The sequence below is a fragment of the Podarcis melisellensis genome (assembly GCF_964234715.1).
Source record: "Podarcis melisellensis genome assembly, chromosome: 4".
Lineage (NCBI taxonomy): Eukaryota > Metazoa > Chordata > Lepidosauria > Squamata > Lacertidae > Podarcis > Podarcis melisellensis.
Genome location: NC_138531.1, coordinates 65,012,857 through 65,035,940, shown reverse-complemented (window position 1 = coordinate 65,035,940; position 23,084 = coordinate 65,012,857). Strand labels below are relative to the sequence as shown.

Here is a 23,084-nt window from a genome sequence, read left to right as displayed (position 1 = left end):
GCCTTGAAAATACCCTTAGAAGTTACAAGTATAGGCTACAATGCCACATTACTCATCCAAGGTATTTTTAAATGATGGAAAGGGGGAGTGTTCCATGAAGAAGAAAGCAAAAGTCTGCTGAGCATATGCTAGGCTGCAACAACTAAGAGAGATTTTCACTTAGAATTCTGGGGGGATTTTTTAAAGGATTGAATTAGAACTGAAATTAAAGTTGATTTGAATTTCTTCTGCCCATTCCCTTTTCCTTCCCTTATGATAGGGAGACATGTTAGAAAGATCTCTGGGGAAATGCCAACTTGCTGCCCAGACCTGTTAAAATAACCAGAATCCTATCTGAATGGGAGGGTGATACTCCTTTGTGAACATCTAATGTGGTAGTTTGGACTCTGTTTCATTATAGTTGAAGTTGACAAAGGCTGCTTGCTGTCTTTCCTCACAAATCAAATGTTTGGGTCCAGCCTTGTACATGTCTATTTGTAAGTAGGCTTCCCTAAGATGTGCATAGAATTGAAGCCTTAATGGCTTACAACTCAACATCTAGTATAATGCGATCATGCGAAGCATGAGTATATTTTCAGTTAAAAACACTTTACTGCATATTTTTGTCTAGTTGAAATTTTACCGCATTAACATAGTTAATTCACATTCTATTTTGAACTAGATGGATAGCATATGAAGGATGCAGTTTCTTAGGGAAGCAACTTCTCCTTGAACCCAGCAAGATTTCGAACTGGACTCAGTTTAGTGGCTGGAAAGTAATTGGCTCCCTTCGTCCTGTAAAGCAGGTACCAGTTACAAAGTCTGTTTCTTCTCGCAGAATACATGCATCTTTTTAAAATGTTGATCCTACATTTGGCAAAGGTAGGGAGTTCTTTTCTGCTGAATGGAACTTAAACCATGTCCAATTCTAGTATTCATTTCGTTGTGGAAGTACATTACCATTTTTATGCATGCGGTATGCAAACAGAGGTTGTATGTTTACATCAGAAGGAAAAACGTATTTGTGCAGATTTATAACAGAGATACATACCTGTCCCTGAAGTGTGTGGTAATTATTCTTTTCTGTTTCAGCCAGCAGCGTACTTCAGAATAAAGAACCGATCTCTAGACAAATACCTGACAGTTGCTGGGAATCTAATGGATGCAAGAGCTGCATCATTATGTCTTTCCCCATTAAATGGCAAGACTACTCAGATCTGGCGCTACTGCTCTGGACTTCTCAAGTCCAAGGTACTTTGCTAGCAGCTGAAACGGCAATGTCATCATCCTCAATTTTGTCTGTTTATAAAGCCCGGCCATTTCTTCTTCTGTGCAATTAGGGACCAGGGTAATGTGATAGGCAGTGGAAACACTTTAGGTGCTTAGGAAAGCTAGCTAACCCTTCCTGCCTTTTCCCTCTCACAAGTCCCTAGCTTGCTTCTTCAACAGCCCAGGTTCCAAATTCAAGTTTCCATTGCATCCACAAGTTAATGTTTCTAATTCATATGAATAAGGCTTTGAAACTGCAAACTTTTCAGGGTGAAATGAGGTAGTATTTTAAAAGCAAACAGCACATTGTGTCACAAAAATAAGGGTTGGTTTTTTTAAAATAGCAGCCTTCATGGGAGAACAATTATTTTGACTTCTGTATCATTTTCAAGTTCAAATGCATTAGCTCTGCATGTGATACATTTCCTTGCATGAATGTCTCCCTGGGAGAAGAACCTCTCTGAACGGTTACTTTAGTGTGTGTTTTATCATTGGTGTGTGCTAATTTGTACCAGACTTCTCAGAGCACCTTTATCATGCATCTGTAAAAAACCAAAACCGAGTAAGGAAAACCATGCCTTCTAGCAAGCACACTACTAAAGATGCAATTGCTACATTTTGCTTTATGGTTAGGCCAAACCTGCCGCAATCCCCTCCTTTTTTAAAAGTTTCCTTCTTGGCAATTGTCCTCAGTTACGTATGCTGAATTTGATGGCACCGAGATCACTGTCTCCGTTTGTTCAATGCTTAGAATCTGCTCCAGGTCCTAGGCACCATTTAATTCCAATTGCCTTAATACAACTAGTCACAGATAGACCTGTGTCTGTAGAACAGGGATGGGGAACCAGATGGTTTCCAGATGTTGCTGGAGACCCATGTTCCATGATGGGTGTTAGGAGTCCAGCAAAATCTGGAGGACCACAGGTTCCCAACCCCTGCTATAGAGCATATGCATGCCTAACAATGAACTTTGGCCTGTTGCATCAGTCCTTTTTTACTCTTCATACCATGCTTTAAACTGTCTACTAAAAACAGTGATACCCTGTACTCCGTGAATCAGTTGTTTATTTGGGTGGTATGATGGATCCAGCCTTCTTGTTGCTGGAGACTATATTCCTGCTATTGTACTTTTCTGTAGGGCATATCTCCGTTAGAAATATGTAAATATTAGAGCCCACCAAGGCAATGAACAAATTCTTTCCCCCAATTTATCTAGGTTAATGATGCTTGCCTTGATGTCATTGGAGGCAGAGATGTTCCTGGAGCTAAAGTGGCATTGTGGGTAGAGCATGGGAAGGCACGACAGAAGTGGCTGCTCAACAAAGATGGGACCATCAGCTCATACCTCAGTGACCAACTGGTTCTCGATATCAAAGGTAGACTTAGCTATTGTTTTATATGCCCTTTTAACTTGGTACAAAAATACAAGTCTTCACACAATTGTCTCCTCACTCCCCTTTTAAGGCTCTTTAACTAGATTTAGGTCATGTCAAGCTTACCCTGAATAATTGTCAAGCTTACCTGGAAGAACTTAGAAAGTGGACATAGTGAGCTCTTCTGCACACTGAGGTCACGAATGCATTTAGTCCATCTAAATAGCAATATCCTTAGATCTTTTCGCAACTGAAGTCAAAAGGCTTCATCGTCAAAATCACATTGGATACTCAAATCATGAAAATCATGCCTCCTAGGAAGTATTTCACCAGAAGTAATTGCTTCATTTAGCTTTAAGCTTAGTAATGCTCCAAGTTCCTTGGCCCGCTTTCTGAATAGGCTGGCCCTTGTCAGTATCAGCCTTGATTGTCCAAATAATGTTTATAATTGTCCAACTTAAGAGCAGGGTAGAACTATGCAATCAAAGTATTTGTAGGGGATCGTGACAAAAATCCAAAGAGGTGAAAGCACTTCAAGTTAAAGGGTATGTGCCAGAGATAGTGACACCATGTATAGGTGTTTATCCACTGATGCTAGAAGCCTATAAGCCAGAACAAGCAAGCTGTAGTGCTTGGTTTTAAAGGAAAGCATAGTGGATGGACAGAACCAGTGGCACACTATCTCTGGGTACAAACGCTGTAGGAAAGCCAGGGGAGGGTTAACTGGAGGTGGTGTCACAGATGCTGGGCTAGATTAGATGAGCCTTTGGTCTGATCCAGCAGGACTCTTTGTTTTTTGTCTTGCCAGTAACAATGGAATCTAAAGGAATATTACTTTGCTATGCTAGCAGCAGCTGCAGTTTCCATAAGCACGCAGTGAAACCAAATAAAAGATTCATGTGTTTATAAACAATGATAAAACGCACTTTGTGTATCCAAGATTGAATTTGGATAATCCATTTAGCTACAATGATCATATTTTGCTTAGCTTTTTTGGGGGGGGGCGGGGGGAATACTCTGCAGTGCTGCCTTATAGAGCCAAACTTGGCCTTCCAGCTGTTTTGGGACTACAACTCCCACAATCCCTAGCTAACAGGACCAGGGTTCAGGGGTGATGGGAATTGTAGTCCCAAAACAGCAGGAGGCGAAGTTTGGCCATCCCTGTTATAAAGTATGCCATTTCTGCCTGACTTTGAGGTCAGATTTTTCATGTCTGTCAGTATTTGCGTTCCAAATTGCCATGCATACATTAGGCTCTCAGCTTAAGAATACAATTATTGGCACTTAATAACAGGGCCAGGGCATCAACAGAGTCTGGACAGACCCAGGCGTCACTGCAGCTTTAATACAACCACTTTTTCTCAGAATCATAAAGAAAACCTTTATAGATAGCAGCTCTTTGCACACTGGAAAGTTGTCCTACATAAGCTGGAAAAACAGAAAAAATATAAGGCAAAAAAAAAATTGCCTGAAATACACTGTGCAGGACTAATTAATTCTGGATCACGTGTATATATTGTCACCATCTTGCTTCCAGTTTAGCTTGAAAGAGGGTTTTCTAATGAAAACGATTTTTAAAATAGTTTTTAGGTGTTAACATTTTACAAGTACGGCACATTTAGTGCAATGGAAAAAATAGGCTTATAAATAATCAATAATGAATTGACGTGAACTATTGACCTTCTCAAATGTCTCTTATTTTAGGAGGATATTATTATGACAGGAGCCACATTGTTGTAAACCAGCTCGACACCAGCAAATGCACACAAATATGGGACTTCGAAATATTGTGAGTGTGTCTCACTCCACTATAAAGCCATTTTAAACTCTGAACAAATGTGGGATGAAAACACTGTTGAACAAACTACTGAAGTCACACAGCACTGGAGCGTGTTATAGAATGTGCCTGACTCTGCTAGCCAGGGAATCCAAAACTGTCACATGTTTTAAGTGGCAATGGAATGCTGAATCTTATATTGTCTTCTTTACCCTTGTGAACAGATAAGAGCAATGGCATATTCAGCAGAGTCCTATTAAGCAATAATGCTACAGTGGTGATTATGCAAACATTCTCTACTTGCTAATTATGTGTTTTTTACCCCCTTTTCCTTATCATGTGAGAGCTAAAAAACAACAAAACTTTGAGCTGAAATGCATCTCCTACAGTTTTAAGCTACAAGTAGAAGCTTTTTGATTATTGCACTGTTTCCTCATATCTAGATATATCTCACTTTTGAAAAATTGAGTGTTTTGCCTCAGGTAAGTTTCATCATTGAAACTCAAAATGGCGATAAAACAAATGCTTTGAAAACTGTATATGAAAAGACAGCTTATTTAATGTTAAGCTTAGTGCTAATTCTCCATTCTCAATAGTATTTTATTGTAGAGGAGAATTTATGCAAGAGATCTAGTGACTAGTTTAAACTATTCACTAGTAGCTTGGTAATGTACAGAGCATTGTCACAGAGAAATATTGGCAATGATTCAGATTTTGTATAGAAAACTTTCTGCTGTTGTTCTAGTCTACCTACTGTAGCCACAATTCCAGCCAGTTAAAAACCAATGAGATTAAAAAGTGTTTAACTAGGGAGATTAAAGTATATGCTTGGTTTTTGCAGTGATTAACTTTGGCTGGATTGTGCCCTGGGTTTTTTCCCTTCCACTTATGAGTTATTAAAATCAGAACGCCAAAAGCGTTTGATAAACTTAACATAGCTCTAAGCCTTAGCGTAGTTCATCCACTAGAGAACAAGTCAACACCACACATTCAGCTGTTTTCTGGAAAGTTGCACCAGCACTATTTGTACCACTTTACATATGCAAATTGTTTGGTTTTGTTTTTTTAAAAAAAACCCTTTCCTAAAATACGGAAAACCTAAGTGTAAAAGGATATGAAAATTCCAGTTGAAGATAAATTCAGACTTGGAGCTCTGCTTCTGCCTATCCTGCAAGAACCTTTCCACTTTCATCTTTGCTCTTAGTTTTAAACTCAAACTTAAATTGGAATTGTGCAAAACAATGTCTGAGTTTAAAACTAAATTTGCAGTCTAATACAGTTGTTCACTCCAGTGTATCTGGAGCCCCTAGTAATTAAAATCCTTCTGACTGGCTGCTTTGGCAGGAAATGAGGAGCCACAGGGACTGAATTTAGCAGAATTTTAACCACTTTTAAAGGGCTTGAGGTATGCAACCTCTTATGTCAATAAATGAAAATGGTGGCCACATGTTCAGGGCCTGTTCGCACATGTAGCTTTCCATGCAACTGTGTTATGCACCTGGAAGCTGGATCAGTTTGTTATTTCTGTGTACCTTAATGTATTTTTTTGGAAACAATTGAACATCAAGCTTGAATAGCTAAAACCAAACAGTGCAAGACTAGATTTCTCATATTTGCTATAGCTGCACAGTTAAGGAGAAAGTAAAAACTTTGGGGGGAAACCTCTATTTTTATAATGAAGATATGGCATTCTTAATATATTAACATCTACCTAAGGGCTTGAGCCACAACTCTGCTGCATTGTGCCATCAGCCACATGCATTCTGGAGACTTAACTGACCTTGCCACATCTCCTGTCACTGGTTGCAGAAGCAGCAGAGGCACCCTGGGCCGCAAACTGTTGCAGTAGCTCACACCAGTAACAGCAGCCTTGATTGGCTCTTGCACAACCTCTACCAGCAGTTCAGTCTTCGTATCCTAAAAAAACCTAGTTTTTCTAGAACCAAGGGAGCTATGCAAGGTGAAATGCTGCATATGTGTGTGTGTGCACTGCATCCTAATAAGCACTTTAGATTGTAAAATAAATAATACACCTACTTTTTCATTTTTTACGTCACTAGGATCTTTAAATGTATTTTCATCTGAAGCACTTATTTAATAGATGGAATTTGTGTATGCTAAAATCAAACAATTCTGAAACTACATTTAATACTTTTTTTAAAAAAGTGCTTTCAAGACTATGTAAAATCCAGTCAACCTCAAATAAGATGCTCTCATTTGGTGTATCAGTGTTATGTAACTATGACTACAATAAAAACCCCACTTAGTGGGAGTAAGCCTGATTCAACAGGAATCTAAGTAAGCGTGAATGGAGTTGCACTCTCAAGCGCAGCAGATTTTTAGGATACAGTCGTATTTTGGAAGCCGAATGCCTTGCCAGTTGAACGTTTTGGCTCCTGAACGCCGCAAACCCGGAGGTGAGTGTTCCGGTTTGTGAACATGCTTTGAAAGCCGAATGTCTAACGTGGCTTCCGATTGCATGCAGAAAGCTCCTGCAGCCAATCAGAAGCCGTGCCTTGGTTGCCGAACAGATTCCGTTTGGCTTCTAAGGTACGTCTGTATTTGCTCTAGTCCCACCACAGGCACAGCTCCCAAAAGTGAAGGACTTACAGACTGGTGCTTTGAAAGACCAGTAACTTTATTAGACATGGTGGTACTGGGACCAAATCAGCTCTATTGCACCTGTGGGACTATTTCTATCCACAAGGCTTGTACCCACAGAGACACAATACTTGAGCTGTAGAGTTTAGAGGGTCATTCTGACTGGAATGTACGTGTGTATATTTAATGTATATAAAGTGTTAAAGGATAGAAGGGGTGGATTGCCTTTATCCTGTTCATGGTATATTTATCGCAAACTGCAATAATATTTTTTAAATGATGCAAGGGAGAATTCCCCCCCCTAAAAACCAGAATGCCAGTTATCACATTTTGTCCAAAAGTGACCTTATATATAGTGTATATAGTTGACATTTTCTCTCTGCTATTGGATTAAAAATACTTCAAAATAGTATCAGCAGTTTTATTTTCGTTACACGAGATGTATTGCTTTGTTTTCCAAATATCAATTCAAACCTTCATTATATAAAAGTAGCTTTAAGCTACCTTGTGGTGCCAAGCCATTACAAGGAAACTTGCATGATAAAATACAAGATCACAGTATTTAAGAAAAAACACTGTCACACTAAAATTGTAAAGGACAGCAGCAGATAAAAACAATAGAAGAGACAATGCTTTGCATTTGGGGGTGAGGTGGGCAAGAATGTGGTAAAGGCCTCCTGGGTTTTGTTCACAACACCGGTATAGAATTGTAAGGATGAAGGAGCATTAAAAACATATGCCCCACATACTGATCTATGGGAGGTGCTGCCCAGATGTTATTAATTGATCAATGAAGCAAACTGAACCATGTGGTAGTTTTCAATCCAGTTGTTGCCTGGCTAGAAAGGAAGGCAAATGATAAAGTGTGCGAGAACCACAATTGTTTCAGTCTCTTTCCTCCCATGGTGCAAGCTCACACAATAGGCAAATGCGAAAGACACAACCCACAGTGGATGCCTTAGCCTACCAAACAAGGAGGAAGCGTCACAGTAAGTAACAACGTTCCATTCTTACTTATTGTGGTGCAATACTGTTTATCACATTTTTATGTGTGTCTGGTTCTTCTCAATTTATACACCTTGAATAGTTACACCCAGGTAAACTCTGTATCATTTGGCTTGGGCAGATAGTTATAAAGTGGCTTCTGCTCCTTTGTGCTTTTACTGTTGCTTTTTCATGCAACTAATTACATGATGCATCCTTTATGAGATGCAGTGCAGGTTGGCTTTTTCTGTACAACAAAGCACACTTTCACCCCAAAAAAGGGCCGACGCTTTTATGTTTGCAGCCCATGGCACTATCCACAATTTGGGGTGTCACTGGCTTTCGTATGGCAAGACCAGGCCTCCTTACTTTAGGTGTACAGTGGTACCTCAGTTTAAGAACAGCCCTGTTTACGAACGATTCGGTTTACAGTCTTAAGAACGGAAGCCGACCAGTGGGAGGCCTCGGTTTAAGAACGGACTTCTGGAATGGATTAAGTTTGTAAACCGAGGTACCACACTGTACATATGTTACTGCTGAAACCAGGAAAAGCATGAACCATTCATTCCTACTGTGCACCAGGGATGCTGAACTTGCGGCTCCCCACATCTCCCACAGCCTTGGGAGTCCAACAACACCTTGAGGGCCACAGCTTCCCCATTTACCCTTCTGTGTGTTATTTTTATGTTCAACAAACCTAGTAGTACCCTTACTCACTACGCATACAAAAACTATGTAAAAAGCCTTTGTATGCCTGAGGTAACGTTTTGCTGTTTCTGTGCAATGGCAGATTTAAGCACTTTTAACTTTGGCTGGCTGGTGCCTTGGGTCCCTTCTATTTTAATTTAAGGGCACACTTGATTCTCCCAGCAACATCTAAGAGACCTACGAATACTTAACTTTGACTGGATCATGCCTCTAGACTACTTCAATGAGCGATTCACTCCACAATGATACCACCAAGTTCTCTTTTTCTGCATCTGAAGTCAGATTCAGTTCTTTAACACGGACAGTGTTACCGCTCCAAATTTGCTTCAACGCATCCATATGCGAGAGCGGAAATCGTAACCCATGAGTCTAGAAAGAGAAAGAGTGTGTGTGTTATTAACGCCATATTGAACTAAACATTTGACACATTTCATGCTCACCAATATGAATAATATATCCTGCGCCAGTAGTTACTGCTGTTATACAGATGAACAGAGTTATTATAAATCTATCAACACATGTTTCTATATTACATTGACTAGGCTAGCTAAATGCAACCTCCTCCAGGCACACAGGCAGTATATCCTGAATATCAGTTACCACCTTCATACCACACCTGTGGGTTTTTGGAGATCTGGCTGGTTACAATTGGGACAAAGTAATGGAGTAAATGGGTCCTTGGTCTGACCCAGCAGCGTTCTCATATTGCCAACAAATTGTACACAGCTTTTAAAACAGACAAACCCAAACAGCAGTCTGGCAAAAACTTAACGTACTGCTGACCAGCACCAGGTGTGGAGGGGGGCTATAAGAGACAGATCTGAAAATAAGGAATTTCCACATGGACTTCATCAATGACTGACCTAACAAGCAGAATTAAAAACAAACCTCTGCTATTCCATCCTCATTCATATCCTCATCCCCCATCATATGGACTTCCCTCTTGTTCTTTAAAGAGTGATAGACAAAAACCATTTCTTTGTGAGACTCTTCCTAAAAAACGAGAGAGAAACAGAAAAGACATTGTAATTTATCAATCAACATCAAAGCACTTGCAAAATTCCTGCTCCATTTTACCATAACTTTAAAAGCCTCACCTTTCTTATTTTTTAGCAGTAGTAATTAGGAAATTCCTTAGCTAAGGCCAGCACCTGGTTATATTTCAAAGGCTGTCTTTGAAACTCCTACAAAACAGTGTAACACTTTCTCTTTACAAAACAGAACTGAATTGCTATAATGTCAGAGCAAATCCCAGTCACATGCTGTGGGATTCAAGCAGCCTAAAAATAACATACACCCAATTCCTCACTGAAAAGCAAGTCTCTACAAGCACTTCCTCTGTACTCACCAAAAGGTCTGGTTCCACTGCAATTACGGTGTAGTCTTTAAACCGCAACCTGATTGTACTGTCTATTTTTGGTAGTGCTCCACCTAGACAAGGAAGAATAGCATTAGTTCAGTGAGAGGAGCAGCAAGCTAGCCTGTGCTGCTTACATCTCTCTTGACTAAGAGCAGGTGCAGAAGTTAGTGCAGTTGGCTAATTCTTGTAAATATCTCCTTAGTTCAGTCACCTTGTATGTACAGTATAACAGCTGAAGCAGAGTCATGGAAGATCACAGGCTATTTTCCTAAATAGAAAAAAATGCAAAATGCCATCTATCACTGACATAGCTGCTGCAGTATAATCTAGGTCCCTCTTAAAATGCTAATTGAAATATCAAAAAAAGGAAAGAAGGGAAGAGAATCTTCAGAAATGTAACATCTGTACAGGCTCTCTGAACCAATCCACACATTAAACTAATCGATGGCCCGGTTCCATATGTAATATGTGTAAATAACTGGTTTACTGCTACATCTATGGAACAAACTGTCTTCCCAGTCCCCACACTTTATGAAAAGCACCCTCTGCAAACTTAAAATGTTACCTGGAGCCAGAGAGTCAAAGCTAGTCCCCAAGAAAGGAGGTAATCTGTTCATAATGAAGTCTTTTTTCATGTCGGATGACCTCAATTCTCTACCATTTTCCAGACGGTCTGCAAGGCATCTCAGGAAGCCACTTAATTGCTTGGATGAATCAGATAAATCCGCCTTCTAAAGAAAAAGACCAAAAAGAATTTATGCTAGTAGTTAGAAACACGATCCTAATTTACTTGAGAATGCAATCCAAAGATCTCCAGGCATTGCAGATGTTGGCTCCCAACCTTATTTTTGTCATTATAAGCTGTTTTAAACAGTTTTTAATATTGTGCAATATTGTGTTTTAATATTAATGTTGTGTTTTATTGTTGCAACCCAGCTTGGGACCTTAGGGTGAAGGGCAAATAACAAATTGTAATCATCATCACCTGCTGTGCTGGGACAGAATTGCAAAGGCAAGATTTTCGGAACAAACAAGTGTTCGGTTTAACTCTTCTTCCTGTAGCCAGTTATGGGAAGGCAGCAGTGGCTAAGTTACATAGACTCAAATGCCACATTATCAAAACATAAAATTTGGTATTAATTTGGATTTAGTGTTCTTCTTTGAAAGCTACTGGATCAAGCTACAGATGGAAACTTGAAGGCTAGCAATTAGCTCTCTTTATTACAAGACCCATAACAAAACTCTGCAGTTTTGCCTACACTTGCTGGGACTATTATAGGTGCCAGGGTGCAGCTTGTACACTGTTTGGTTTAAAAAGCTTCCTGGCTTAGTTTTGCAAACAAATGTGACCGCACAGTAAAGAAGATCTGCTGCTAAAAAAACAAGGCTGACCTCTTCCAACATTATGAAACTACTAGTGGAGATTATGGGAGTTACTCTGTGTTTAAAATGGTGGCTATGGACTTTTCCTCTGACAGCAAGCACACTGCTCTTCATTTTCTTTAGCTCTGCATCTTTACCATCAGTAACTGCCTTGGAATGCTCCTCCGAAAGTCAACATCCTCTTTCGCCGTATCCAACACTAGTCCAGGAACCACGTCCAGGAAAAAATCTCTCCAAGAGCTGCCATACAAGGGGGAGGGGAGGGAAACAAAGGCATTAATGTCAAGCCAGTTAATTCAGTGCAATGTTTCTTGCTAAGGGTAAAGAGAAAGCAAACTGGTTTTGAATGTCAAGTGCTCATCCAGCACATCCTATTAACCCACATGGACTGAAACTGAGAAAGTTTAGCAAAAATACTATCATGTATACTCATATCCTAGGTGATCAGGAAATACAGTCTAATTCTTTCAGGGCATCCTAAGGAAGCATAGGTCATTGACAGGCTGCTAGCTACAAGCGCCTGAAAGATGCTCCACTCGCATTGCTTAGGATAGTGTAACACAGCTTCAGTGTGGTCTCCTGTACAGAAAAAGCAGGTAGGTGAGAAACAGCATGGAAAAGTCTAATGGATTAAATTGTCCACCTCAACAGAGGTAGGTAGGTAAAGGTAAAGGTACCCCTGCCCGTACAGGCCAGTCGTGTCTGACTCTAGGGTTGTGCACCCATCTCACTTAAGAGGCCGGGGGCCAGCGCTGTCCGGAGACACTTCCGGGTCACGTGGCCAGCGTGATGAAGCTGCTCTGGCGAGCCGGCACCAGCGCAGCACACAGAAACGCCGTTTACCTTCCCGCTATAAAGCGGTACCTATTTATCTACTTGCACTTAGGGGTGCTTTTGAACTGCTAGGTGGGCAGGAGCTGGGACAGAAAGACGAGAGCTCACCCCACCGCGGGGATTCGAGGTAGGTAGGTAGGTGGGTAAATAAATAAACAAACCATATTTTTCTGTCTATAAGGCACCCCCATGTATAAGACGCCCCTATTTTGGGGGACTCCGATTTAAGAAAATAGGGGGAGATGGCCCCCATGTATAAGACATACCCAAATTTTGGACATTATATTTTAGGGGGGAAACCTAGTCTTATACACGGAAAAATATGGCATTTATTATCCCACCCCTTTTCCCCTGGTGACACTCACAGATAAAAATAAGAACTGCTAAAAACATAGAAAAATAATCCCTAAAATACAGTTAAATATTGACAGAATTAAAACTATATAACATCTGTTTAAAACATACCAATAATTATAATAAAAATAGCATGGGACCAGCCCTTTCATTAAAAGCAGTCAATTCCCCAAAGCCCAAAGGAGGTATTCACTTGCTGGGGGAAGGACAGCCTAGCTTCTCTAGGGAGGGAGTTCCAGTCTGGAAGCAGCCACCGAGTCTGCAGCAAGTGTGCCTGTGAGGATGGCAGGATTGAGAGAAGGGCCTCCCCAGGAAGATTCATATGAGGGAACCTGATACTTCACATAGCTTGAACCTAAGCCATATTGGGCTTTATAGGTGATAACAAGCACTTTGAATTGTGCGCTGAAACAGACCAGTAGCCTGTGGAGCTGTTGTAACAAGGGAGTCGCCTGCTCCCTATAACCAGTCCTGGTTGTAGCTCTTTGAGCCAGTTGACGTTTCTGAGCACTTTTCAAAGGTGGCCCCCACATAGCATGTTAGAACATGATGTAACTAAGGCTGTGGCCAAATCAGACATCTTTTATGGAACAGGTGCGGCTGGTGCACCAGCTTTAACTGTGCAAATAAATGCACTCCTGGCCACCACAGAGACCTGGGCATCCATATTCAGAGGTGAGTCCAGGAGAAAACCCTAACTGCAAACCTGTGTTTTGGGGGCAAATGTTACCCCATCCAGCACAAGCTGAATCTCTGTTCCCTGTTCTGCCTTCTGACTGACCAAGAGCACCTCTGTCTCCTCTGGATTAGGTTTCAATTTGTTCACCCTCATCCAGTCCATTAATGATGACATACACCAGTTCAGAACCTAGAGAGCTTCTTTGGATTTAGGTGGAAAGGAGAAGTGACAAACACCTTAATCCAGGGAATGTGATCTGATCAAGCCAGCATTATAGTTGGGTACCCCTCCCTGGGATGGGCCATTAATTATTATTATTATTATTATTATTATTATTATTATTATTATTAATTACCCACCCTTCACCCTAAGGTTCCAGGGCAGGTTACAACATCAAAGCACATTATAACTCAAGATTAAAAACAGTTTAAAACAACATACAACTACAGAAATAAGGCGGGCCTTAAAAATATACATCTCAAGAGTCAAAAGGCAGGGTAAAGAGGTGTGTCTTAAACATTTGCTGGTAGTTATATAATGAAGGTGACAGGCACACCTCTGTAGGGAAGGAGTTCCACACCTTTGGGGCTGCCAGAGAATGCTCTCTCCTGTCCTCTGTCCTTCTGAAGGAGGAGGAACTAGCCAGAGGGCTGCCTAGGAGTATGTATCTAGCTACAATGACCACAGAGTTGCCAATGCCACTGGCCTCCACAGAAGAAACAAAGTGTTTCATGACAAGGCTAATTAGCACTGTGGCTATTCTATATGAAGTTCATGGTACCACAGCATGGAAATCTCTTCCTGAACATATTCAGTACCATGGGCTTAAAAAACCAACTGTTCTGTTGCTTCTGGTCCCAACTTAACTATAGTTCCATTTGCTGCTGAATCATAGTTCCATTTGCTGCTGATTTTTTTTTTTGTTAAAAAATCACTTTGCTGCCTGAACACCTAACTTCAGCTATGTTTACTACATGAACACAAAACCCCAGCATGAAACCCAGGATCTGACTTCATTATTCCCCTACTTCTTCACTGCCTCCCATTCTTGTCTCTAAATCCCTGCTTAATGTAACAGAGATTCTTGTTCCAATTAAGGATTTTGCCTATTGGAAAGACACGAGAGATGATGGGAGTTATAGTTCTGCAACATCTGGAGGGCCAAAGGTTCCCCACCCCCAGATCTTCTAAGCTAGTACTATTTTCCTTAAAAACAAAACAATGAATGCAATGAATGTTTTATGTTGCTTTATGTCAGTGGTGTCCAAACTTTTTCCAAAGAGGGCCAAATTTGATGAAGTGAAGGGCCGTGAGCCCCTGAAACAGACTTTGGACATGCCTGCCTTATGTAAACTGTTTAGCTTTGGTTAATTAAGTGGTATAGAATATAAATCTTCTATAGCTAAAACAAAATAAAAATAGCTTGTCCAATTCATTTAGTTTAAAGTCACTGACAAGAAAACTCATACTAGAAGAATAAGGCAGAGTGCTTACTTGTTCTGATAGGTACTGATGGTCACATGAGTAGAGTGTGATATCCCAGGAGGTGTGTCAGCTTGATGTATTGTACCCCTTGGAAAATATAGCAGGTCTCCTGGCTGGAAGAAAAAGTGGGCAGGACAGTTAAAAATAAATTATTTTGACAGTTTATTAAGGCTACATTGCTGTGCTTGCAAAATCAAGAAAAATTACTCTCTCAATAACAAAAACACAAACAGCTGAATAGACAATTCTGTCATGTTACAGAATTTTCCCCATTTTCATGTGGAGCTGTGCTGCAGACATCCAAAATCCTACAGCTAAGCTCCATGGACTGTTAAAAACCTACTTTTTTATTAAAAAGAAAAAAAGAAAAAAGTGAATAGTATTTAAGTTGCCTTACAATGATCAATACTAAAAAGGCAGAGCAGCAGGTACTAGGCCAAGCAGCAGATAAAACACACTGCGCAGCACTAATTAACAAATGCAGAAAGCTCCAGAAATGCAAAAAACAACAAAGTACAATTAATTCAGACTAAGCAATAAAATAATAAGAACTATAAGACAGCAGCAAAGCAAACAAACAAAGCAATTGTTTCATTGACAGGTACAGTGGTACCTCGGGTTAAGAACTTAATTCGTTCTGGAGGTCCGTTCTTAACCTGAAACTGTTCTTAACCTGAAGTACCACTTTAGCTAATGGGGCCTCCCGCTGCTGCTGTGGCATGATTTCTGTTCTCAGCCTGAAGCGAAGTTCTTAATCCGAGGTGCAATTTCTGGGTTAGCAGAGTCTGTAACCTGAAGTGTCTGTAACCTAAGGTACCACTGTATTAATCCTGGAACTGTGTAAATTTACACGATATTCACTGCAGTTTACCACAGAAGCATGAAGCATTGCCAGCTCATAGAAGCTCACAATACTACCCAAATTTAAATCAACTTCCAAAATGGGACTGCTAAATAACAAGAACAACACCAGGACACATCTGTGCCCTCTCATTCTCCTAACAGTGGAAAGGCTTGTATGAAGTGACACTGGAAAATGTGACTGAAAGGAGAGGCATAGCGGAATAAGCTATATCAAACAAGACAACCAATCTCTCTCTTTAAGACCTAGAGGGTACAGGCAACCTTATTTGCCAACAGCGAAATATGTCAAGGTCTTAGACATTTTCTTCATCTATAGCTCAGGCACCCAGAGGTGTTTCTGACACAAATACCTTTAATATGAAGTCGTGTGTTGGAGTCCCTATCTTCTCCTCGGGCTCAGTGTTGTATTCTTGAGCTAAATGTACAGTAGGCTTATAGAGTCGCCAGTGCTTCTTTCCTTCCAACTGTAGGATAAACACCTGCAAAGACCGTAAGTCAGTAAGCATCAAAAAGCTTCACCGTTCCTCAGACTTTCAGCTAAGTTCACTATGGAATAAACATTTGTTGCAAGTGAGTTCTTTATTCAGAACAGAATACTTGTAAATGTTGAAAGTAGTACTAGGTTTTATTTCGAACAGAATCCACATGTGATATGTGCACGCATCATCCATGTACTATTGTGGAAGCATGTAATGACTTCCACAAAATTAATCACAAGACAGAGAAACCAGTAGGAGAACACTTCAATCTCCCAGGACATTCTATACAAGATCTCAAAGTAGCTGTCTTATTACAAAAGAATTTCAGAAATAGACTGGAAAAAGAGAAGTTGCTGAATTGGAACTTATTACCGAACTTAAAACCATGGAGAGACCTGGTCTGAATAGAGACATTGGATTCTTATCTCATTATACATGATAAAGCTATTTTTAGCCATCTCACCCCTTGCTTTTTCCTGGAAGACCAATTGCAGTCATTAACAGTCGTCACCAGGTTTAGCACACCTATCAGCCGATCACACATTCTGAGTAATATTCTGAGTAATACCCCTCCTCACCCTCTCACTATATATAAGGGTCTGGTGACTTCTGTTTCAGTGTATCTGAAGAAGTGTGCATGCACACGAAAGCTCATAACAATAACTAACTTAGTTGGTCTCTAAGGTGGTACTGAAAGGACTTTTTATTTTTATTTTGTTTCGACTACAGCAAACCAACACAGCTACCTACCTGTAACTTAATTTTACTTTGCGAAACTCTTGCACACAAGAAACGTACTGGCCATCGTGGGCCCTCTTACCTCAACATCATCGTAGTGTGGTGGCAGGCCTTGGGACCCTGGAGGGGTAATGTAAACGTTAGATCCAACCAATGAGCCGAAGTAGCATTCCAGCTTCTCCTGGATTCTCCAGAGCTCATCCTAAAAAGAAAAAGAAAAAAGGAGGGAAGAGACAGAGAAACAGTTGACAATGCCAAGGCAACCTCCATTATTCTCCTATCATATTTACCCATTATATTTGCAATCCAATTGTTCCAAAAACATGTATCACTCTAAACAAGATGTCTGCCTGACCTGCTTTATAAAAGGTCAGAAGAATAAAAGAGTGCAACTTTCCCACAGGTAAAGTGTGTCTGTTGCACACACAGGCATTCATACAGCTGCTGCATTATCTGAAAACATGTCAGCAAGCTAGATGAGAAGTAGGCAGAAAACAGAAGTTTCAACACATGCTAAATTCAGTCTCTTTCCAGTGTAAATGGTTTCAAGATGCCTGCCAATGCAAACCACAATTAAGCCACTTATACGGGTAACAATATACTACTAAATCCTGTTCTGCATAGTGTTGCTGGGCCATTCCTTCCAGCCAACCAAATCACTGCTCCTTTTTGCTTTCCCTTCAAATAAAGTTACTTTTATTGAAATGAAGCGAGTTGTGCAAGCCAATGTTTGCTTACTCAATGACGCTTTTCCAACCACAGACATCCCCTGACTCTCCACTCCACTCTCCACTGTCAGGAAAGGCCTTGGATGTGTGGCATGGAAGACTATAGTGGGAGCAGGGAATCTGCAAAAATCAAGTAGAAGCAGCTTGCACAAGCTCAGGCACCAACGCATTAACTGCAGTGTTTCCTTACAAATCTATTTGTGTAGTAACTTCATTATACAGATTTTTTTAAAGGGCTCATTGCTTCATTCCAAAAAATGGGCTACTGGGATATGAGTATGTAACATTGAGTTTATAGAATATTCTCATGAACTGTCTTAATTCCATAATCCACAAATTGAATTTGAATAGCAAACAAAAAGCAATTGTTTGTACTGTATATGTATCTTGTTCCTCTCATCATATGTTACACTTCTTCTTTACCCAACAGCAATTATTATCATATAATTTACGTATCAGATAATCCAATGATGATATGAAACCAGTATTTCTAGTGTACAAATGAGAATGGTTCAGGGTGTCTTTTGAGTTAGCATCCTCAGGGAAATCCCTAAGTTTGCTGAAACAAGAAGAGAGAGGAAAATCCCTAGTGGTCTAATAAGCACAGACTAAGGAAGGAGTGCCTGGCGTGCTGTGGTCCGTGGAGTCACGAAGAGTCGGACACAACTAAACAACTACAATGCTCAGGAGCTACAAAATGCTGGACAGATGTGTGTGTATCAGAAAACCTGGGGCATAGGAGGGGAGAGAAATGGCACAGAATGCCCTGAAAGAAGACTAGGCCAGTTAGACCACACTGCAACATTTTTTTTCATTTTTGGTCCCACCTGTTATTCTTTAATCATGATTCTGTAAAGGAATTCTCCTGAAAACAATCTGTAGTTCGTACACAAAAGGAATACTAATTTCTAACTGGCATTGACTCACCTCTTCCAAATGTGACTTTTTCCTCCTAAAGACTCAAAAGGACATCCTGAATCATTCTTTCTTCTACACTAGAAATATTGGTTTTATATCATCATCGTAGTTCTAAAAGAGCCCATGTTTTCTGCAAGACTGGCACTCAGTGGTACCCCCTTCGAGTACAAAAAAATGAATCAAGTAAGTTTAAGCTTAAATTGTATCATTTCCCCAATTTTCTAAAGTCAAGCCAATGTTAAAAGCAAATGTACCAGAGGATGTTTTAAGTAACAGAACTATCCAAAAGCAATATATTGTTAAGCATTTGCTTGGGAATAGGCTGTTTACCAATTAGGACTGATATACAACAAACAATATAAAAACAGAGTCATTTATGGCTTCTCAGTCAGTTTAGCAGTGTCCCTGGACTCTTCAATCCAGTTTGGCAACAGCTGATTGTAAGAGAGGATAGGCTCATAGTACCACAGACTACTCCTTAAATTTCCAGAATCCCAGATTAAAACTCCAAAAGCAACCAACAACAACAGACACCTGATGAATCATACCTTAAATCTCTGGGGCTGGTGAAATTGTATTGTAGCCTTTTTCTGGTCAAAGTCTTTCTTCAGCTGTTCATAGCTGACTTTGCCATCTTTGTTAAAAATCTTTTTTTTCCCATTCATACTTCTGCAGACATTAATGTCCCTTCCATAGTACAAACCCTCTTTGACCATGTCTTTCAGGTCAGTTAAGTGAAAAAGAGATTGGTAGTACAATGCCACAGAAGGCTCCTCTCTCTGAAGCAGCAATGGCTTCTGCTCCCAATATTCTCTGAAAAATTCATCTTGTTTGACAGGAGAGATCAAACTTTCAAATACGCTCTCTGGATGGTCACATTTCATAAGCCAAGGGGAGGTTGCTTCCACTTTTGCTTGTTTACATGGTAAACGTTGTTCCTTCTCTGTTGCAGCTCGTCTCCCTCCTTTCTTGGGCATGGTCCTGCATAAAGTTGCAAAAACATTAAGGGTGCCTCTAGAGCATCACTACTTTGCAGAAGAAATTCAACTTTAGCTTGATGCAATTAAAGTGGATTAAGGCACTCTGTTACCCTAGTACAAGGTATCCACTTAAAAACAACAACAAAACAGACTTTTTGCAGTTAGGAAAGTGAGAGGAAAATGCACTGAAAAGTGTGGGGTGAATGAATGATTAACAGGAAGTGTAAACACCTTGGAAGTGAATCAGGATGAATGTGCGTTGTACAACTGTCCCGTGAACAAATGCTCAAAAAGACCAGATATAATCTAACCTCTAAGTAAGCTTTGTGCAAGCAAATCAGGATAAATGATGACTAAGCGGGAGGAGGAGCCCTATGTCTGAGGTAAGACCAAGTTCAATCACACTCTTATGTGTGCACAGAACTGCAGCCTGGGTAACCTGCTGAGGATTGGACCATCAAAAGGGGTGGCCATGTTTGCACCTATTAAATTGCTCAAGGTCTTTAAAACAAAAAGATTGTGAAGCGTGCCAAAAGGACCTTTTCAAACTGAGAGTGGTAAAATGGCAAATACAATTCAATTCAAACAATGTACAGTGATACATGTAAGACAAAAAAAAAACCCCTTAACTTCACATATATTATTCATTAGGTCTGAACTGAAGATGATAGCTCAATGAATCTGACACCAAATATGTATATTTAAGGGCAAGTCAGTATCACCTTATTAAAATATGTCAAAATTATCTCATACTACATATATGAAAGTCAGCTAGCTGGAAACTCTGTTCTTTTCCAGAGGCAAATACAGATTGAGAAGACACTGGGTGATGTACATGTACGCATAGATTAGTCTTAACTGGTTTGATTCTGCATGAGATATTCCCTTTAGCATTTTTTTCCTAATACAGCTCACAGCTTCTCTTCTAGGTTTTCAAAACACAGGCTTTCTGGAAAAACTTAATCACATCTCAGCAGGGTCACCTCAGCTCATCAAGCCTCCATTATCAGATTGCATGCATGTTAGTTTTAAGATAAAGCTTTTAAAATTCTGCTGTTTTGAGTCCCAGAGATCCCATGACATTTTCTGTGACAATGGCAATTGCCCTGATGTCCTCAATCCACCCTCCCATAGTCTCTGCTGGGAGAACACTTGCCTGCTTGTTAGCAGCTGGTTTCAGCTAGGGAGTAGCGTTAACAATGCCACAGAAACACATCATGGAAAGCATGTTGAGATTTTGGAGCTCAAAGATATTATGCACACATCACCATTGCACCATTTAGCAACCTATGTGGTCCCCTGGGCAGGCAAGGTAATTCATTAAACATTAGTTCATTTTCCGTTCCACTACATCTTAAACTAAATATTTTAATGGGTACCACTTTATGTCCCCCTGCGTTTAAACCTACTTAAAAGCTGCAGGAAACTGGGGTTAACAGGAACAGACAGATGCAAATGTAAAATAGGGAGGGAGAAAGGAGACAGCAATGATGTTTCCTTGCAAATCTTTGAGGAGGCCCAATCAAAACATTAACAAGTTAAGGATGTGCATCACTGCTGTGTAGTATTTGGAAATGAGCTATTTCAGAATAAGCAACACTCAGCTCTTTCCAAAAACAGCAGCATGTAATTCTTACCAATTTATGCAGCACTTTTCATGTTCAAAGAACTTTATTAGTATATTTATTTGCCACCCTTATTCCATCCCAGAATTCAGTCTGTTTAGTCCTGTCCAAGCACTCATCAAGCCCAGGTCTACTTAGCTCCAACGAAGAGTATGCATTTTGTGTACATCATTTCAGTAATCCTTGCAATTAAGATGTATTGTTGCACCATATTGCAAATGGGTGAATTGCAGAAGACCACACAACAGTCACACTGCTGAGCTGACATTTGAGCAGTGAAACGGGACAGGTAACACATGTACCCAATTTTCCACAGGATAGTCATAAATATCCAAGCAATGGTAGCTATCTCCACAGCCATTCAAATCAATTTGTTCATAACCCAGTAAGCAGAATAGTTTATTTAAGGGGAGTTGGGGAACTTACAGCTTGCACCCCACAATTTTGTTGGGTGTGCATTTTCCATTATTCTTGACTACTGATGAGGCTGGCTGGAGCTGATGGGCATGTAGAAAGTAGGAACCTAGAGCATGCTGGTTCCGGCCAAAGGCCATGTACAGTAATCCTCTACAGTGGTACCTCGAATTATAGACACTTCAGGTTACAGACTCCACTAACCCAGAAATAGTACCTTGGGTTAAGAACTTTGCTTCAGGATGAGAACAGAAATCATGCAGTGGTGGCGCAGCAACAGGAGGAGGCCCCATTAGCTAAAGTGGTATTCAGGTTAAGAACAGACCTCCAGAACAAATTAAGTTCTTAACCCGAGGTACCACTGTACAGTCATGCCTCATGTTACATTTGCTTCAGGTTGCGCATTTTCATGTTGCGTCCAGCGGCGACCCGGAAGTACCGGAAAGGGTTATTTCTGGGTTTCGCCGCTTGCGCGTGCGCTGACACACAAAATGAAGTCACACACATGTGCAGAAGCGGCGAATCACGACCCATGCACAAGCAGACGTGGGTTACGTTCTTTTCAGGTTGCGAACGGGCCTCCGGAATGGCTCCTGTTCGCAACCAGAGGTACCACTGTATTCTGTTCTCTCAGTGGCCGACCAGATGCAGAGTCCGAGGGCAAGAGCGCTCTTCTTGTGTTAACTCCAGCAATATCTGGAGGCCTCAGGTTCCCCATCCCCAAATAAGGAGGGAAAGCGACTGCTCTGTGGAGGAAGCCCACCTCCTTCCACACAGCAGACCCTCTTGTTCTCATGCCCCGCGGAAAACCTACCCTCGCCTTAAAAAAACAAACCCAAAGGTTTTCCCAACTGCATCCTTTTCTCTTAGCGGCACAAGAGCAGCGGCAAATTGGCAGCGTATTCGAGCCCCTCGCGCCAATATCCACGTGCACCGGCAGTATTCCTAACTGGATCCCAGCAGAAAGTCCCGCCGGGCCCTCCCTTCCAACGAAGGGACGTGCATTTCAATCACCCTCCTTGGAATTCATGCAAAAGCTTAGGCTAGGCTTCCAAAATGGGAAATGAAGCGGCAAGCAAAGAGCCGGCCAAGAATCACGCGGCGCGGCAGGAGCTGCTCTTCTTAATGGTAGCGGGGTGGGGGGGGTGTTCTAGATTTGCAGCACGTCGGGATACGGCCATAAAGAGTACCCAGTGCTGACGGTGCATAAGCAGCGGAGACTAGGTGCGAGTTTCCACGTTGCTGTGGGGTTAGGCTGCTGGAATGGGCGTCCTGCCCAGGAAGAGCATGGCCGGCCTCGCCTCACACTGCAATAGAAGACGGAGAAGAAGGGAGCGGAGCCATTTCTGTGGCGGAGGGTGGGGAGACCCGCAGGTGCTCTTCGGGCAGCCGCCCCTCGCTTTATACCGACCTGCTTGGGTGCACGTGCGTTGCAGCGTGAGCAGAAGCTGCCCCTCCGCGCGCTTCCTGTGCGGGAGGAGGGAGAGTCGCCTTCCTTCCCTTCTCCTCCCTCCCACCCGCCTGCCTCTCTCCTATCGCGGGAGACTTGTTG

At 41.2% G+C, this 23,084-nt stretch overlaps 2 protein-coding genes across 3 annotated transcripts in view; one reads left to right on the top strand and one right to left on the bottom strand.

The window, feature by feature from the left end:
- The window catches only part of CRYBG3 (crystallin beta-gamma domain containing 3), a 59,420-nt gene extending 52,012 nt beyond the window's left edge, over window positions 1-7,408 (top strand). The window contains exons 19-22 of the mRNA XM_081908853.1: window positions 662-785; window positions 1,072-1,230; window positions 2,465-2,624; window positions 4,326-7,408. Coding sequence (XP_081764979.1) covers window positions 662-785; window positions 1,072-1,230; window positions 2,465-2,624; window positions 4,326-4,414 — 532 coding nt within the window. The 3' untranslated portion in view covers window positions 4,415-7,408. The remainder of the gene's footprint in view (window positions 1-661; window positions 786-1,071; window positions 1,231-2,464; window positions 2,625-4,325) is intronic.
- On the bottom strand, window positions 7,407-22,848 carry RIOX2 (ribosomal oxygenase 2). 2 transcript variants are annotated; one of them, XM_081908859.1, is made up of 10 exons: window positions 22,723-22,848; window positions 19,062-19,494; window positions 16,950-17,069; window positions 16,001-16,129; window positions 14,796-14,899; window positions 11,572-11,674; window positions 10,617-10,782; window positions 10,040-10,122; window positions 9,580-9,684; window positions 7,407-9,060 (listed from the first exon to the last, which is right to left on the bottom strand). In XM_081908859.1, the coding sequence occupies exons 2-10, from the start codon at window positions 19,488-19,490 to the stop codon at window positions 8,902-8,904; spliced, it is 1,398 nt and encodes a 465-aa protein (XP_081764985.1). In that variant the 5' UTR covers window positions 19,491-19,494; window positions 22,723-22,848; the 3' UTR covers window positions 7,407-8,901. The 2 variants fall into 2 exon arrangements, with proteins under 2 accessions (XP_081764985.1, XP_081764984.1); XM_081908858.1 differs by lacking the exon at window positions 22,723-22,848 and adding an exon at window positions 21,545-21,687.
- Window positions 22,849-23,084: the final 236 nt, after the last annotated feature.